At 44.7% G+C, this 18,283-nt stretch overlaps 1 protein-coding gene across 1 annotated transcript in view; it reads left to right on the forward strand.

The window, feature by feature from the left end:
- Nucleotides 1–3,421: 3,421 nt before the first annotated feature.
- Nucleotides 3,422–18,283, forward strand: part of ptchd4 (patched domain containing 4) — a 36,178-nt gene continuing 21,316 nt past the window's right edge. The window contains exons 1-2 of the mRNA XM_041959276.1: nucleotides 3,422–3,847; nucleotides 14,773–15,268. Coding sequence (XP_041815210.1) covers nucleotides 3,422–3,847; nucleotides 14,773–15,268 — 922 coding nt within the window. The remainder of the gene's footprint in view (nucleotides 3,848–14,772; nucleotides 15,269–18,283) is intronic.

The following is an 18,283-nucleotide window of genomic DNA, read 5'->3' on the forward strand; positions in this document are numbered from 1 at the left end:
TGCCACTTCTCCACTGCTGCCGCTCCGACAACGAGAGGTGCCGCTTGGAAGATCGGGCTCTACGAAGGCAGGATTAAGGTCTGGGTCATTAACGATGACACCGGTCTCCGACGATTATGCAATGAGCTCTTGGTTTGGGGGACTTTTCATTGGCTTCCTTTGTATACAGACTGGAAAAGGGCTTCAGTGACGATTACCCCGGTAAACCCAAGAGAATACAAATGGTATTTACAGTGTAACAAGCACGAGTTAATCCTAATCCTTAGCCGTAATTGATTTTTCAGTGATAAGATGTTGAGTAGAAGATGTGAGGCCAGGACAAGGTTTAATCCTCGTCTGTGAAACTGGTCAACAAGCAGCCAGCTGGTGTAGCGCCTATTGTTAATAGCACAAATTAAGGTTTTCCACTTTTCCACCAGATTTTAATGACAAATAATAAAAACATACTTATCCCAAAGCAGGATTACTGACTGGCCAAAGCAGGCGATTGCCTCAGGGTCCCAGACCCTCAGGAGGCCCCAAATGGTCCCAGGTTGAATGTGTGGCAATTACTTTGTGGTAATTTGATTAAACTAAATTTTCTTTGGTCATTTAAAATGGCAGTGGTCTCACCGTGGCTCCTCATTTTTTTTTACCTAAGATCTGGTTCTGCCTTGTAATGGGGCCCTGCGCCAAAATCTAGTTTTAAAGGTGCACTCCACCAATTTTACACGTCAGAGCAGAAAGTATTCTGTGGCTCTGGAGGTGTCACGTGCTGGGTGTGTGGAGTTTAAGTGCTTTCATCAGGGTGGAAGGCTCTAAGTAAACATGCTATTGAGTTGCATTATGGGGAGTGTTATATGGATCCATTATTTTGGAGCTGAACCCATGTAGAGACTATGAATCAGAATATCTGGGTCTTGCTTCTTTGAGTTTGGTCATTGTTTTTATGATAAGATAAGTTGAAATTTGGGGAAATTTGGGCATTACAGCAGCATGTAATAGCAGTTTTCAAGTCTGTCTCTAACAAGTCCCTTAATGTTTTGCCAGTACAGACTAAATAGCTGGAGAGACCATTTAATGCCTCTGATATTTCAGTTGATAGTATGCTTACATGAAGCATATTTGTAAACAAATGTGTATTCCAGCATAGGAATACAGGTTGACTCATGGGGTTCAGAGGTCATTTCTGTCCCAGAGTGCTCCAGTGGTTGGAACTGGCTCTGACTTTACCTCCCAACTGTGATTAAAAACCCCTTTAAAAAATTGCATTCATAGTGTTCTATGAGTTCCTTGCAAGCAGAATTGATAACATTTTTATCATAAAACTGATGCAATTCATCGTGATCTTGAAACCAGTGCAACTCAGCCTCGGACCGTCTGGATGGATTTCTGTTGAAATGAGCATTTCACTCACTCTGAGGTTCATTAAATGAGTTAGGATGTTAAAATGACATACTCAGTGGATTGCAGGCAAGCTGAGCGACCTCTACAGTTCAACACACAGCAGCCATAATGTCTCATATGATGCCCACAGCAGAGAGTGGATTCGCCACACAGACAAAAAAGCAGTCAAGACACAGTTACATGCACTGACACTGGGAACGAGGACAACGACATATCCTGAGAGCCGACAGCATCAAAACAACACTGCGTGGGCTTACACAGAAATACAGTCTTTGTGTGTTCTGAGAGATTGCTCTCTGAAGGTAAATGAAAAGCAGTCTCTCAAAAAAATGCCTAAAAACACCATATTTTCATGTAAATGACAAAGACAAAGACGTCCAGCAGCTGTGTGGATTCTGATTCTTCAGAGAAGCAACGGTGGAAGCAGCAGAACATCGTTATTCAACCAACAGTTTGTTTCACCCACGACAGCGTAGGTCCACTAATTGTGACAAATAACTATTTCAACCAAAACAATGTTTCTCTAACCCAACAAGTCAGCTGCTTTAATCATAGTGGCATCACATCAGAAAATATCTCATATGAACCCTTTTCTGTTTTGGAAGGCATCGACTAAGAAAAAGCATTAGATCTGAAAGGATGTAAATGGGTTATTTATGAAAGAGGAAAAAAATGGTGCAAAGAAACAAAAAAGATTTATTGCAACAGAGCAAAGTATCTCATAGATGAACCATGTTGATGTGAAGATGGTGCTGCTCAGCAGCAGTGCACTCAGTGCTGCCGCTGGTGGCCAGATCAAAGCCCTGATGATGAGTCAGGCTGAAATGCACTGGTTTCCAAAAGAGAGGAGCTCTCACTTGTGCTGCTGCTGAAGCTTTGAGACTTCAAAAAAACCACTTCCAACAAAGAGATGAGTCAAGGTCAGATTTATCAGAGCGTACAGCGTGTCTGCCACCGCCGCCATGTGACCTTGCCCATCAGAATGGACTTCATATAGTGATCATGTCCTGCCATATCACATTCCCACACTGCTGATCGATAATGTAAGTGATGGAACTGTGTCCAAACTAGGCTGGAGGCTGCCTGGTGAAGCACCAGCTCTGTTGTTTTAGTGACAAAGGTGCAAAACATGGAGTGAACGCCAGCATCCACTTATTAACAGGAGTGGTGATGGCTGGAGATTTAGAGTGTGTGTGTGTGTGTGTGTGTGTGTGTGTGTGTGTGTGTGTGTGTGTGCGTGTGTGAGTGTGCTTGGAATAACCACCAGCCTTTTGCACAGGCATGTTGTGTTTGAGAGAGAACAGGGGGGCTGTGTGTTGCCCGGTCCTGTCACACCACCCTGCCTGGCCTGGCCTGGCCTGGATGGAGCACTCCGCCCGCAGCACAGTGTGGGTTTTCCCCATTCATGTAGCCAACACACTGACTCATCCCCCCCCCGGCAAGTGCTTTCGGTCATTCAGCCACCTGCAGGAACATTTTACAACTCTCATGTTGCCTGTTGCCTCCGCCGTTTCCTAAAATAACCAGGCAGCGCCCCCCCTCCTCTCTCCACCCCGCCACATGGTTACAGTTAAGTACATAAATCAGGCGCCACCGCTGGTGTGAGCGCTGTGGAGGCAGACAGGAGGCACACATGCACCTCACGCCGCCGCGGCTCGTCGCTGCCACTGCAGCCGGTGCAGCGGAGGAGACTCGCAGCGCTTCTCCATCACACGGAGGCGGAATGGCCTGAGAGCGGACGGCGCGGACTCGTCTCGACCGGCTGACGCGCGATGATTTTCTGACTGTCTGCTCATCTGTGTGCGTGTGTGTGTGTGTGTGTGTGTGTGTGAGTGTGAGTGCGTGTGTGTGTGTCCGTCCGTCTTGCCGCGAATTGCTGCAGTGCTGTTTTTCCAGGTGTTGTGGTGTGTGTGTGTGAGTGTGTGTGAGAGTGTGTGCGTGTGTGTGAACGTGTGTGCATGGTGGTGGTGGTGTTGTAGCCTGGTGTAATTCTCTTACGAATTGGACTAAGCCGGGGAACGGAGTCTGATGTCACATGTGCTTCATCGGAGGAGACGGGGCATCTGCAAGCTGGATTTTGTGGAGGATGCTGCGGCAAGTGATACACAGAGGGCTCAAGGCTTCGTTCTACTGGCTGGGTTTATTCGTTAGCAGGCATCCCGTTTTCTTCCTCACCGTCCCCGCGGTGCTCACCATCATTTTCGGATCTACCGTGCTGAGCCGATTCAAGCCGGAGACGGACCTGGAGGTGCTGGTCGCCCCGACCCACAGCCTCGCCAAGATCGAGCGGAGTCTCGCCAACAGCCTGTTTCCCATCGACCGGTCGAAGCACAAGCTGTACTCGGATTTGCACACCCCGGGCAGATATGGCAGGCTGATCCTGCTGGCCAAGTCCGGGGGGAACATCCTGGAGCTGGCCGACCAGGTCCTGCAGGTCCACAAGCAGGTGTTGGATTTGCGCGTCAATTACAAGGGATTCAATTACACGTTCGCGCACCTCTGCGTCTTGAGCCACAGGGACAAGCGCTGCCTCCTGGATGATATCATCACCATCTTCGAAGACATCAGACAGGCTGTGCTCTCCAACAGCACTTTCCATAAGGTGCCCGTGAGCTACCCGAACACCACATTAAAGGTGAGATTTCACACACACACACACACACACTGCAGCTCCTCTGGCATGCATGTGAGCCGGGTCCGCGCACACTGCCCCCCCCCACCATCACCACCACCGAAAAAGCTCTTCATCAGAGTCGTGGTGACAGTGCAGCAGCAGCGAGCATGTGAATAGCAGTAGCAGGCTGGCCCTCGGAGCTTGCCATCATTTTCTGAATGAATCAGGCGGTGATGGGGGGGCTGCAGATGGCTACATTTATCTGCCGGAGAGGGAACCCTCCCCACAACACAGACAGCCGGCTTTGCAGTTTTCGCCCTCCCTTGTTGGTGCAGGTGAATTGATTGGCTATATGTAGCCTCTCTGTTCTTACACACACGCACGCACGCGCGCGCACAGGGATATCCTGTCTTTTTTTTTTTTTTTTTTTTGATGCAGTGTTTCCCTCTTGCCTTCTCCTGGCTGCACATGCAACATGACAGGGCTCCAGCAGCTAACAGACTCCCAGGTATCCTGCTGGCCTGGATCCTGCTCTGTGCTGCTCAGTGGGATCTGACTGCACACATGCAGCCGAATCAATCACAGGCAAACATGCCGAGATGGTGCATGTGGACGCAGGTGCACGTTTAGCGGGCTCAAGTGCAGATGTGCTCTGCAGATGGAGCCTGGTGCTCCCTGTGTGATCCGGCTTTTGCACCTAGGAGCTGATGCACACGTGCATGATTTGCAATAAATAGTGTATGCTCAGATTTTTGTGTCATCATTAGGAGCAGTGCAAGGTTGCAGATGAACTTGCTGCAGGATGTGAGCTTTTTGTGAAGGGGTAAAGCATTTTTATCATCCTCCACTGAATGGCCTTGAGGCAGGTTCACAGTACTGTACAGGTCTGATAGGGACATGAGCATGCACAAAGTCAGCAGCAAGCAGCTTATACAACACTAGGCCATTAGATTATGAAATCCACAGTGCTTTCCCCCTGTCTGCCACACGCATACGGTGGACTCAAACTGACACCAGTGGATGTTCAGTGTATGAGAAGCCTGCTCTCGGCATGGCGGGCTGTAACTTCCATTGAGAGCTGCCACAGCGGTGCGAGCAATCCCAGCAGCATCAGTGTCTGAGCGGAGTAGTGAGGCCATTCATCGTCCTGTTGCAGACTGTTTGGCTCCTGATATTCAGGTTAAGGGACTCAGAGTGCGTTCTTGTTTTGGATGACAAGTTGGAGTCAAATATGGGTTGTGAATTTGGCAGCTTTTTTGCATTTTAAAGCACTAAAGCCCTATATTTATTGCCTCTACATATCATTGCTGTCCAGTGAAAAGCATGCATCTTTGCATATCTCACATTGTCACATGGCTGTCTGATTGGTAAAGGGTTAGCTATCCTCAAAATACAATTAGATGGATTTTTTCATATGGCCTTATTGGTCTCTAGCCTGAACTCCTGATGCTGCGAAACAGCACCACAGACTAAACTCCACTGTAACTGACTCTTTGAGGTTACATAAGAAGTGGTTCCAGTGAGGACTGCACAGTGAAGTCTGTGATTTATCCTGTGTAATGGGACATTGTTATTGGAAAGACAAGTTATGTCTGCTGTCAAGCTAAAAGTGGCAAACATTTGATGGTTCCAGATTCTCGTTAGTGAGAATTTGCTGCTCTTCGTTGGAGACCTTATGCTTATGTTAGGCCATTTTTCTGTTTTCGTATGTCCAAATGATTAAAATGGAGAAAATAATTGGCTCATTGACTGATGGCTAATGAAAATAACCGTGAGGGCCGCAACTAAAAATTATCTGCATTGTCGAATGAATTGCTGATTATTATTATTTATTTTTGACTAATGAATATGAATATTAACTAGGATTCGGCGATGGTCTCCGTTTTCATATCGTCCAATCGTGACTACTCGACACCGTCAAGAGGCGATTGCCACGGGGTGGCGAGAGTAGGAGGGGGTTGGGGGGAGTTACATCACAGCACGCCAGTGAAACGCCAGCATGAACAACTTAGTTTAGTGTCAAAGAAAAACTTAACATCATGTATTTGGGGATATTATGGGTTTCTAACCAGATGGCTGATGCTAACTGCTCCCTGTTCTGTTTAACATTATTGTCTTATGTCTCATATCACGAACCAAGTCATATCCACAATGTTAACTACTCGTATTGGTGAGCCAGCATATGGAGAACAGAGATGCCGGGGTGCGGGATCCAGGGAGAAAAGACGGCAAACTGGTTTGTAATTAAGGATTTCAAATTCGCTCATCACTCGTGCTGATTAACGGGGATCAGCGGGCGGACGCGACGCTCCAGCAGAAACATCTCTAAATTCACAGTTGGGTGCAGATTCTGGAGATTATTTCATAACATCTTAGCTCTGGAAGTAAGTTAGTTAAAAAACTCATCCCTTCAAACGATCTGATTACCAATCAGCAAAAGACGACTGTTAATGTAAGAAAATAGCGGGAGCACCCGTCACATTTTCTGAAAGCCTGAGGGGCCATCTTCAAATAGCATTTCCCCCCCCCAAAAAAAATATGATCTTCCCATTGAAATGCTTGAACCAATTACCATTTTTGGGATTTTTTTTTGGGATCGAAAAAAAGCCCTAATAATAGTTTTATAATAATTGGATAGCTCTAATAATCATTTGCCCTGTAAGTGAGAGGTTTTTTATGCTAATTTGGGTGAACTCACACTTTAAGTCTGGATATATGCGCATGCTGACATCTGCCTGTCACACTGTCTCCAGCATACAGTGCGCGTACACTCAGGCACACTCACATTATCATTAACTCCTCTCCGACGTGAATTACAGTTCTCCTTGAAGGTTGATGTGACCTCCTCCCTCTCCAGCCCTCCTCGCTCTCCGTCAGGCTCTCTGCGCCCTCCATGTTCCTGAATCCTTCTCCTCTCTGTCTGCCTGCTTGATGAGCTGTCTGGGCTAATTCATTTGGCTGACTTCTTATGCCTCATCCTCCTCTTTGATGTCACAACCGGGGGTTTATTTCTGTGCTTGTTACGCAGACGTAGTCGTCGTCAAAAGTCCTACTTTTTGCTGAGTTGAACTTCAGCTCTGCCCCCAGGAGAAAATGCTTAAAATACATCTCCTTTGTTTTGCTCCGTCTGCTGTATTTCCAGTTGTGGAATCTTTTAAAACTGTCAGTTTAACAAAATATAAATACATCAAGGACTGTGAAAAAAGAAAAATGGGGCTTCATGAACTGGACAGTGGCAACGTATTGAGGAAAACTATAGCTAGTATGTCTAGCAGCATTCTAAGGAAATGTGAGACGTGATGACTCGGTTTCATCCTGCATTCATCCCACCAGCCACCACGTCACCGCGCTAATGTCCGACGGTTAATTGGAGCTTGTTGATTGTTGCTTGAAGTGCCAAAATTGTTACAGCAACAGATTGGACATATGGCAGTGCTGCTATGTGATTATCTGCTGATAGCCAATACGGCCCAGATATTTGAGATTTCCCCTTCCGGACAGTCAGGGCACAGCTTGTCTCAGGTCACGCAACTTCTGTTTTCCAGTCGGCCAAATGTTACAGGTTAACATGTTGGAGTGAATAAGGAAGCGCAGAATGACCATGCTTGAGCATGTTTTTTCTGATGGTCTTTGGTTGCAGTTTTCACTTATGTTTTTTCTATCTAGGATGTATCTGCAGCAGCAGGCCTGCAGCAGGCATGTGTGTCTGCAGACAGGCCTATTTGCCAGGCATGGCTGTGTTGGCCCACAGAAATATTTCAACAACTGTTTGATGGCTGGCCATGAAATCTGGTGCACACATTCACGTTTTCTTCAGAATTGATTCCTGTTCCAATCAGCTTCAGCTGTATTCTGTGTTTAGTGCTAGCATGTTAGCACTGTCGCGGCACTGCTGTGTGCTTGGATACAGAGTCATAGAGTCTCTGGCACGGCTGTCGACTCTTGTTTTGTCTTGATTAACGAATCGTGATGAAGATACAGCCTGTAATCTGATAAACTTGTCAGTGGGCTCTGGTGGAATAACTATGATAGAGACACTGTTTTTAAAATGACCTCAGATATATCTTTGGCATTTCTGGATGAGGATTATTTCCATTATCAATTAGTCTGTGGTATATTTTTTCATACAGTTGATGAATAATTTAGACGATACTTAAAGGATAACTTTCGTTTTTTACAACCCGGACTTTATTTGTAACATTAAATACGACCATTTACTCACCCAGACAACTTTGGTGGCATTTGGAGTCGTTTTGAAGAAATTAGCCCCAGAGGAGCGGCGCGTATATCCATATAATGTGAGTACTCGGGGCATCCATGCGCAGCCTCTATATAACACATAATCTGTGGCGAAACTCGTTCATATTCCAATATTTTGTTATGATATGCTGGTGCTATTCCCCTCTAAGCCAGTGGTGGCATGTTATGGATATCCAGCGTCTCTAGACAACTACCTCTGACGTGGATGATGTCATTCCCAAACGCCCGGCACTGCGAGCAGCCAGCCACAACACAACTGACTCTGCGGCGGTCGGCTACGAATACGCAATAACAAACCATAGCTGTGCCAAACTACAGCTAAACTGGCCGATTTCATTTTGAAATCAATTACCAAAGAGAGAAAAGCAGCAAATCCTCACATTGGAGAAGCTAGAACCAGACAGCGTTTGAGTCAATGTTAAGCAAAAGCGCCAAATGATTCATTGGCTAATAAAATTGTTCCTGATTCATTTTCTGCTGATCAATTGATACGTTCTAAATCGAGTAGCCGTGGCAGCTGTATTCTGTTCTGCAATTTGTATTATTTATCAGTCTACATATAAGCCAATACTAACATATTTCTTTTCAGTAATATTGGCCCGTTGGGCTCTAGTGAGTGATGACCTCTGTCTGAGAAACAAAGATGGAAGTTAGCGTGATGCTGTTGCAGCACTGCTGAACCTCTCACAGAGGAGGCTGAGAAAGATGGTTTGGTGCGCAGAGCATCTTGATAGCAAGTCATTCTCTGGCTCTTGCAGAGGAAAATTACATCCGTATATTAATGTCGCCTACAAAGCTTTGATTGGCTCTGTTGTTCCTCCGATGACGGAGCCAAGTAAATCACCTAAAGAAAGAGATTACAAGATATGCTGAGAACATTTAATCAGATAATATCATTTATTATCAATATCTCAGGATAATGGGATTTAATATAAATAAGGGCCACAAAACTGTGTTTTGTGATCACATGGTTGTAATCAAGATTGTTGTTTTTTTTTTAATCAAATTTTGTGGTGCTTATCGTTTCAGCCAATTGTCTTGAGTTACCTGTTTGATATCGCTACATAATAAGATAATTAAGTTGTCATCTTGTGATAATAAGGGACCTTGTAAAAGAGCAAATTTTGCTGCTCTGGGCTTCCGTAGAAAAAGCTCTGATGGATTAAATGCATTTATATGAGGAGTCATAGGTGTACTGTTCCTGCATTACATTATTCTAACACTAATAATATTGTGTTTGACAGGATCAAGCTTCTTGTTACATTCATGAGAGGACGGTGAAATTGAATGCTGGATTGAATTAAGTTATTGGGCAGTTTAGGCCGTATGCTGCACGGCAATGTCAAGCTAAGGTCAACCTTTGTTTTACACCCCCCATTCTCTTTAATAAATCATAAAATTGGAGGTGAGAGCAGCGGCGGCGTGAAAGCAGGAAAACAGCTGATGCGCAGAAGGTCGGTGACAGTTTCAGTGCTGCAGGAGAGGGGCTGCGATCGGAGGATGGGGGAGCAGACGAGCCACAGGAGTTGGCTGATGAGGTTAGCTGTGTGTATGTCAATAATTGGCCTGCCATAGGGTGCCTTTGGCTACATGGCAATAAAAAAACAGTCAATACAATCCTCAGATGTCTCCTGAAGCTGCATTAAAGCCTTTAATCAAGATAGATTTTTTGATGTTTCATTAACAGAATTTTGTCAGATGTAAACACACGTCACTGCTTTAATTATATTCTCCATAATGAAGTAACTTATACTTCGTCTTACAGTGGGCTACGACGTGGTTTCCAGAGGAGACGGCTTTGCAAGACGAGCGTTACTGAAAAAGAGAATATACCTAAGCCGAGCTGTCTTCACTTTCACTAGTCTACATGGAGAAAATGAAGGCGGCTCATGCTGGCCATTCTCACTTCTTGCGGCCCCCATGTGGTATCTCCCCTGACATGTAGTTCCATTTTTGAGTAGGCGCATGTCAGCTTAGCCTGTGATATGGCTACCGTGGCTGCGTGCATATGCTTTGAAGCTATGCTTTAATCCCTTAAAGGACAAAGGAGCCACGTTTTTTTTTTTTTCAGTTCTGTCTTACAACACTACTGACATGGTTGAAAAACTGAAAAGGTTTTCAGTCGCTGAATATGTTCCTCCTGTTCACACCGGCCGCAAAGAAATCCCTCCTAAAGCGATTTAGATGTAAGTGATGGGGAAGTTCAGCAGAAATGAATCTGGTGCTTTAGCAGTCTGAGTTCCACATATCAAGAGGGTATCTTTCAAAGTTCAAGTCTTTTTAGTACTCAATTCGCACTTTGTGTTACAGCTCACTGTCTGTGGAAGCACAAAGACATATAACATATTTATAGTTAGATGTAATGATAGAGGATACCCACTTCATTTGTCTAACGCAGATATCAGTTTCACACATTTTTGAAATTAAGTTTCATACAGAATGAGGATTTTGTCCCCCATCACTCAAACTGAAACTGCACTGGTGTGGGATTTCTGCTGCCGGTATTAAAAGGAGGAATTATTGGAGCGACCAATAACTTAACTAAATTTAAGTCCATCTTTAGTCCCTGAGTCAAGCTCCAAAAACACTGGATCCTCCAATTCCCATAATGCAGCTTTATAGCATCTTTTGCTAAATCTTTCCTGTTTGATAAAGCTCCACATCTTTAAAGTAACAGCAGTAATACAATATTTTCATTTAGATAAATGTCTGTTAAGTCACTATCGCCAGATGAGGTAGCACGGTGGTGACTGACACATGGTCCACTGACAGAAGCCCCTGCATTTGCAGTGTTAAGAACTGAGTGTCAGTGGTGACACTGCCAGAAGAAATGCTGCATGTATTTCCTACTTCTGCAGCTTCACAATAAAAGCATTTATTCACAAGAAAAATAGTGTGTTTGTTAGTTCAAGAAACAGGAATATTTTGTTTGGCTGCACGTAAATAAATACAACAGCCGCTCTCGTGTTGTGTTGTATGTTGTAGTCCGGCAGTATGAAGGGTTACCAAATCAACCAGGACTGAAATAAAAAGGATTACATCTTTAATGTCGGGTCAGACTACACAGTATTTTTGCTTTGACGAAGGTCACCGTGTCAGATGTCGGATGACTGCAGGACCCCGACCAATCACAGCACGTCTTATTTCACCATCGAGGAAACGTCAAACAGGCAGGGGTGCTGTTTCCACAGCTCAACAAACTTTTCCTCTCTTTCGTTGTCCCACCTGACAGCAGCAACCTCAGCATAACCGCCCCCCCTCTCCCTCCTCGCCATGGTTACCTGACTGTGCTATGGAGAGAGCACCTGATTGGTAAACGCTCAGGAAAAGACGTGTCAAGACGAAAAAATTCTGACATGCTGGTCTTTTCGTCTGCATGTGCAGGTCGTTAGCATGTCACACTGCACAGGTATAGACGCCCAATTGTCGTTCACGATCAGCCACGACGTTCGTAATTTGTTGGCCACGATCCTTCCAGAATCAGGCTATATTCATGTAGTCTGATCCTGGGATCAGACTCCATGTTTTTTTTCCTTGGTCCTCCGGAGCCACAGAAACATTAGATTTTCACATGTAAAATTAGTGAAGTGCTTCTGTATCCCAAGGATGTTCGTATACAAAGCATATTAACATTCTTGAATTGGGTTTCTCTGTTTAACTGTGTTCATGAAACCTGGAAGCTTCTTCCTCCACCTCCTCCAGCAGTCACCTCCATCTCTTCTCAGAGAGCTCGAGAGTTGTCACTTCCTGCCTTTGCACATATCACTCAACTTCGCACAGATATCGCACATCCACACATCTCACTTTCATGCGGTGCCCCACCCCCCCACCTACTCTCATTCTTCCTGTCTCTCACTCTATAACACACACACACACACTTACACACTGAGAGCTTTATTTTCTATTTGCTAAAGAGCATCTGAAGGGAAAATAGAAAACAAAGCATGAGCATTTTCAAAAAAGGAAAAACCAAACAGACATTTTAATAGAAATTGTCCTGATTATGTCTCATTATTCAGCATGTGAGACCATGAAAGGCGTGCACGTGTCTCAGCATTCATTGCCTCCGTGTGGGATGCAGAAGCTTACAGATAACTTGTGACTATTGAGATTCATTTGAAATGCTTTAATGAATTTGGAAAGTCAGATTGATTTGAGCTTTGTGCAATTACACAAGTGAAATTAGAGCTAAAGCTTTCTGAGTTCCCTCAGCAATTACTGAGTGATTACATTACATAAACACACTTGTACACTGTCCTGCAATGACAAAATTGAAGTACAGAGTGGGAGTGTTTCGAGAGTAATAATGTAGCACAAAAATAATTTGCAGATCTTGTCTAATAAATTGATGTTTCAGAGCTAGCCTATGATAAAATATCTGACTGTAACAGAAAAAACTGGCTGCTGACCTGTGAATGTTATCAGTTATGTGATTTCAGGCAGCAGTGTCCACCTCCAGTAATTCATCGTTGTCCACATGTCATTGCAGAATAACTCACCTGTTTCCTTTCCTCGCTGCACTAAGTTGTTTAGAGAAATTGAACCAAACACTCACAGGGAATCTTTTATCGAGAAGAGTGAGATTTATATCAAGCTGCCTGCTGTGAGCAGCACATTGTGGCTGTTTGATTGTGCTGGATTATTGTGTTCGTAACAAGATAAATCGGATCTACAGTAAGCTGCAAATTAAAGTTGACATTGTTCTGGTCGTTGCAACAAATCTGTGTCATGCAGGAGTTAAAATTCACATCATGCTGTTGTGTGGGTGCATGCCTTGCTTTCGTGATTAAATGGGCCATTGGGAGTATTTATTATGTGACTGTTTTAAGGTATTATACAACCAGACCTGGTGAATCAGCATGTAGCTTTCATGTATGTGCATGACTGCATTAATCACTGTGATATTCAGGAAATGTGCTGATCACTGAAAGCTAACACGAGTGTGGAAGCGCACTGAGCTAAAGAGCTAATACTGCACTTGTCTTGGTTCAATGTGTTCAGCATGTGAACAAGCTAATCTTTAGCTCTGAATCCTCAAGCTCAACATACATGAGTCAGAAAAATTAGGCAGTTGATTGGCTATTAACCTTATAAACACTGCTTTTAATTTTCCTGCTATGCACAATTTCTAATAACTATTTAGCTATTAACTCAAAACTAGCTAGCACACTGACTCGGCTAATCGCTAGTAAAATTGGATAATCCAAGTCTAAAAGGAGTGGCATGACACGTTAAAGAGCAAATGCTGTTTTATGAGCGTAACCGTGTTGGGATGGAGCTACCAAAAGATGACTGTTTTCCGGGGTCAGTAAACGTGATGTGTCAGGCTAGACGTTGTGAAGTCATTTCAGCTAGCTGTGATTTGTGTGAGCGTACCTGTGGTTGGGAGAGTTAAATAGCTAACAGTTAGCTATAGTTACATGTAACAGGATTTGTTGTTTCTCCGTCAGCCCTGGCTCACAGACCTGGCTTTGGCCTACTGTTGCTAACACATTGTTAGCGAAACCAGATCGCGTCTCGTTGTGTCGTTCTTCGGGATGTGACAGTATCAACAGCCAATCGGCCTATAGTAGATATGACGAACATTATAGGCTAAAAAAGTGCTTGCAAAGTTGCCAAAAAAGTGGCTGGACACCTTTGAAAATAGTAGAAACATTCCCTAACAGTCATTAGCCTAGCATGCTAACAAAGCAAAGGTTTGACTACACATTTTTCAGGGCTGGTAGTGAAAGCATATCGGTTTAGTTCATACTGAACTGTTTGAAGCAAAGAAAGGAAAAAGAAATAATTCCAGGTTTTGACGCAGCGCTCTTTGAGTTGTAGCTACGTGGACAAAATTAATTCTTAGACATTTTTTATTGGCCCAGCTTGTAACGGTCCTTACCTAAGATTGTCCTTTGGCCACCATCTTCTTTTTTACTTCTGCTAACAGACGACATAAAATAACAATGTGAAATACTGTGACTTGTGGCATAATGTGCGCCAGCAGTGCTACTTTGGCAACATTCTCATCTTTGATATGAGAAAGGTTGTGCCGGCAGTAACCTCATACTGCTGCATTTCTTCCTGACAGACTGACAGACCCTTTTTTTATTATCCTGGCCGTCTTACTGAACTCCTCGCTGCTCCTACAATTCTTCTCGCACAATTGCATTATCCCCAAGCTCTTGTCGCTGCAGTCTTGCGTGTGCTATAAAATTTAATTAATTCAGTCATTTACAATGGAGGAGCACATCAACCTTCAACAGCTGTGAGGTGAGTTCAAGTTGAATGGTGTATCGACACTGAGGCAAATAGGACAGAGCGCTGCTGACGGGCTGCGACTTTATGTCATACAGCTGGCTGCTCTTCAATCACTGGTGGTAAAGTTTGTTATCTGCTGTCTAAGGCAACATATCTGGTTTTAAGTGGGGTGCAGCCAAGAGCATTGAAAACTGATTGATTGGTGTATTTTTCTGAAAACTTCTACCCTTCATCAGAGCTAACGCCAGACATCTTTGAATCCCCCGCAGGATGGCCGAGTGTCCTTCATCGGACACCAGCTGGGCGGCGTGTCCTTCTCGCCCAACAGCCGCGACCAGCAGGTCAAGTTTGCCCGCGCCGTCCAGATCACCTACTACCTCCGCAACCGCGGACCCGTGGTGCAGGACACCATCGCCGAGCGCTGGGAGAACGAGTTCTGCGCGCTGGTCAGCCGGCTTTCCACGGCCGAGGCGCCCCACGCGTCCGACCAGCTCCACATCCAGTCGCTCACTTCCTTCAGCCTGTGGCGGGACTTCCACCAGACGGGCGTGCTGGCCAAGGGAGAGGTGTTGGTCAGCCTGGTGCTGGTGCTCCTGGCCGCCACCATCTCCAGCTCCATGCGGGACTGCCTGAGGGGGAAGCCGTTCCTGGGCCTCCTGGGGGTGCTGACCATCTGCATCGCCAACGTGACCGCCGCAGGGATCTTCTTTATATCAGACGGGAAGTTCAACTCCACGCTGCTGGGGATCCCGTTCTTTGCCATGGGTGAGTGGGACTGACTGCGTGTTTTGCACATGTGTGGTTGTGTGTGTGGTGTGCAGTGGTTCGTTAAGGGGCTTATCAGGGGTTGACACTGACATCGGGGAAGGGATTAGCAGAATAGTGATGGGCTTTTCCTCGGAGGGGATGCCGGCAGTTCATTGTAGTCGTTGCAAAATATGGAGAGTGGCATGTGTGCGTCCATGCGTGTGTGTTTGTGGACCTCGCAGCTGTATTTGTGCTGCACATTCTTTTGTCAGGCTGTGATTTTTGCATTGAGGACACATTCAATTGTTGTGCAAGGTATTTCATTATTTCACTGAGCTTCAAGTGATCTTATCCTCCCTGTCATGGATCTAATAGCTCTAAAGAGTACTGCATGGAGAAAAAAAACCTGCTGGGATTCATTATGAAGCTTAATACAAATAGATTTTCATCGTTACATTATTATTAATGTCATAATTCAGTGGTTTCACACTATTATGAGTTGGCTTGTTATTTGCAGAAACTGGTGGTTTTGCAGAAACTGGTGCTTTTGCAAAGACATAATGTTAGGAACGAGTGCTATGAATGTGGCAGGTTTGACCAGATCAAGCAAAGAATGTGACTCAGTGTTTTGTGCATGAGCTTGAACTGATAAAACCTCTGAAACCATCAAAATTCATGACCATAGCACAACCATGGTGCTTAAGGAAAAGGCAGTTGGGATATTAGGGGTGAGCATTACAGGTTGGATGTTTTATAAATGTAGAAAATCCAAGCTAAGAATGTGTTTTCCTCAGTAATAGTGGTGAGTTTTGATCTAAAAAGACGTTTTGTGTATTAGTTCCTATTTATAATTCAGTGGAAACAAAAAACTGCAAAAGCTGATTGTGTTTGTCTATATACATGGAAACAGGAAACGTCTGCAGAGGGGAAGGGGTATGACATTCAGTGGTCTACATTGGTGTCTGAATCATACTGGGGATGTCATGGCTGTACGGTGACCACTGGAACGAAAACATTAAGGCTCCCATAACAAAGTCAATACAAAGGCATGAGTGGATGCAAACAGTGGTGAATTTATTTTACCTTCAGCAGCACCAGTCAGTTGTCAACAAAACACACATACAAGCACACTCTACACACAGTGTGGATCCAGTCTTCACTAAAATCGCGAACCTTAACCGTATAGCTTCAGTAAACGGGAGGAGTTGGACGTAGCATTAGCTTCGAACGCATGCATTGTCTTCGTAAAGGAGTAGAGAAGTTTGAGGTGGGAGATTCTATGCACATTTTGAAATCTGCATACATCTGTGAAGGTCTCAGGCAGCATTGTAAACAGTGGGCCCAACATTTTTCTGCCTTCCTCTCATCGTGGCAAAGCAGGTATTTCACTGGGAAGCACAGCCAAGCGACACACTCTGACACACACAGGCTGGAAAGGAGTGGAGAGACTGAGAGGCTTTGGAAAGAGCAGTTTTTTTCCTGAATTTAATACAAAATTTGGGTTGGATCTGTGGCCAGCTGTAGCTCATGCCCCTTTAGGAGCAAAACTTACAATGAAAGGAGATGCATAGCCGAATAAAATCCATATCTACATCAACAGGCCAGTGTTATTTTTGAATTATATGTTCCAATCGACGAACCAAGAATATCCAGCAGAAGAAACTTCTCTCTTTCTCTGTCTCTCTGCCTATTCCCACCTCCTTTGTCTCCCTCTCTTTGCTTCTTCAGATACACTCTGTCCATTCACACTACAGTTTTGCATTTCCCTCCTAGTGCGCTGCTAAGGTCACTGTATCCCCGGGGCTTTGGTACACCTCTGCTGCAGGCCGGCTGACATAATTCAAGTTTAAGTAAGACTCAGGAACAGGAGGCTGGATCCGTTCCTTGTGACCTAGAGGCAGGAGAGGAGAGGAGAGGAGAGGAGAGGAGAGGAGAGGAGAGGGGGAGGTGTGATAGGGGGGTGGGGTGGTGAGAGAAGCTTAAAAGGAAAGTCAAGGAGAAAGGAGCAAGGAGTAAAAATGTATGTGATGTGTAGGGAAGGAGGGTGTAGAGGAAGAGGGAGCCGACAGAGGGAAGAGGCAGAGGAGAGGGGAAGACAGAGAGAAAGTCACATAAAGAGGGAGGAGGTGGAGAAGGGCGAAGGAGATGGAGACGACTTGATTAAGTCTGTAATTCCATGTGGCGGGACCTCAGAGGCAGCAGATGTCCACCCTTCTCTTGGGAGGTCCTGACTGAGACACACCCCTATCACTATATCAATGCCACATCAGGGCAGACGCTGAGAGCTGAGAGGGATACTGATACTCAACCTGTAGCGGCAGTGTGGCGCCCCCTGTTGACATGTCATCACTGTTTAAAGCTTTGTTTAGTTTGTAATTGAAAGAGCAACTTGTACTGTGGGGTGAAGTTCGGACTGAATTCAAACTTTATGTTTAATGACAGTGTGTGTTAACAAGTTGATATAAGATTCCCAATTCTAGTTTTGGTTTATTATGGTTTAATTATGATTCACAAAAGCAGTAATCACACAGCATTATTTCTTTAGAGGGAGCCAGGGCCCCCACAGGGCACTGTGAGTGTGGGCTCTCGTCATTAGGAATGGGAGTATCAGATTGATCAGTTACTCATCAGACACATATGTGATCCATCTTTTTTTCCTATTTGATATTTTTCCTTGTTATCTGTCGTTGTATTGGTATTGATTGAGCCCGGATATAAGATTTTTATATTATAAATTACAATGTTAAGGTTTTTTTTCTGGAAATTGCATTTGAAAAAGTCGGGGTTGTACTAAATTCCAGGACTACAGGATTGCATTTGAGTTTCTTAAGTGACGTGTTGCTGCCACAGATGAAATAATACGTGACGAGAGTCGGACGCGTCTCCCGACGTCTTTATGGTGGAAACAGACCATGACAGCAGCCAAAAGCTACTGCTGTCAGATAGAGAGCTTAAAATGCTAACTAATAATATTATTTGGCATTTTAATTATATATCTTATAATGAAAATTGCATAATATTTGTCTTCTAATC

This window comes from Chelmon rostratus, chromosome 18, assembly GCF_017976325.1.
Source record: "Chelmon rostratus isolate fCheRos1 chromosome 18, fCheRos1.pri, whole genome shotgun sequence".
Classification (NCBI taxonomy): domain Eukaryota; kingdom Metazoa; phylum Chordata; class Actinopteri; order Chaetodontiformes; family Chaetodontidae; genus Chelmon; species Chelmon rostratus.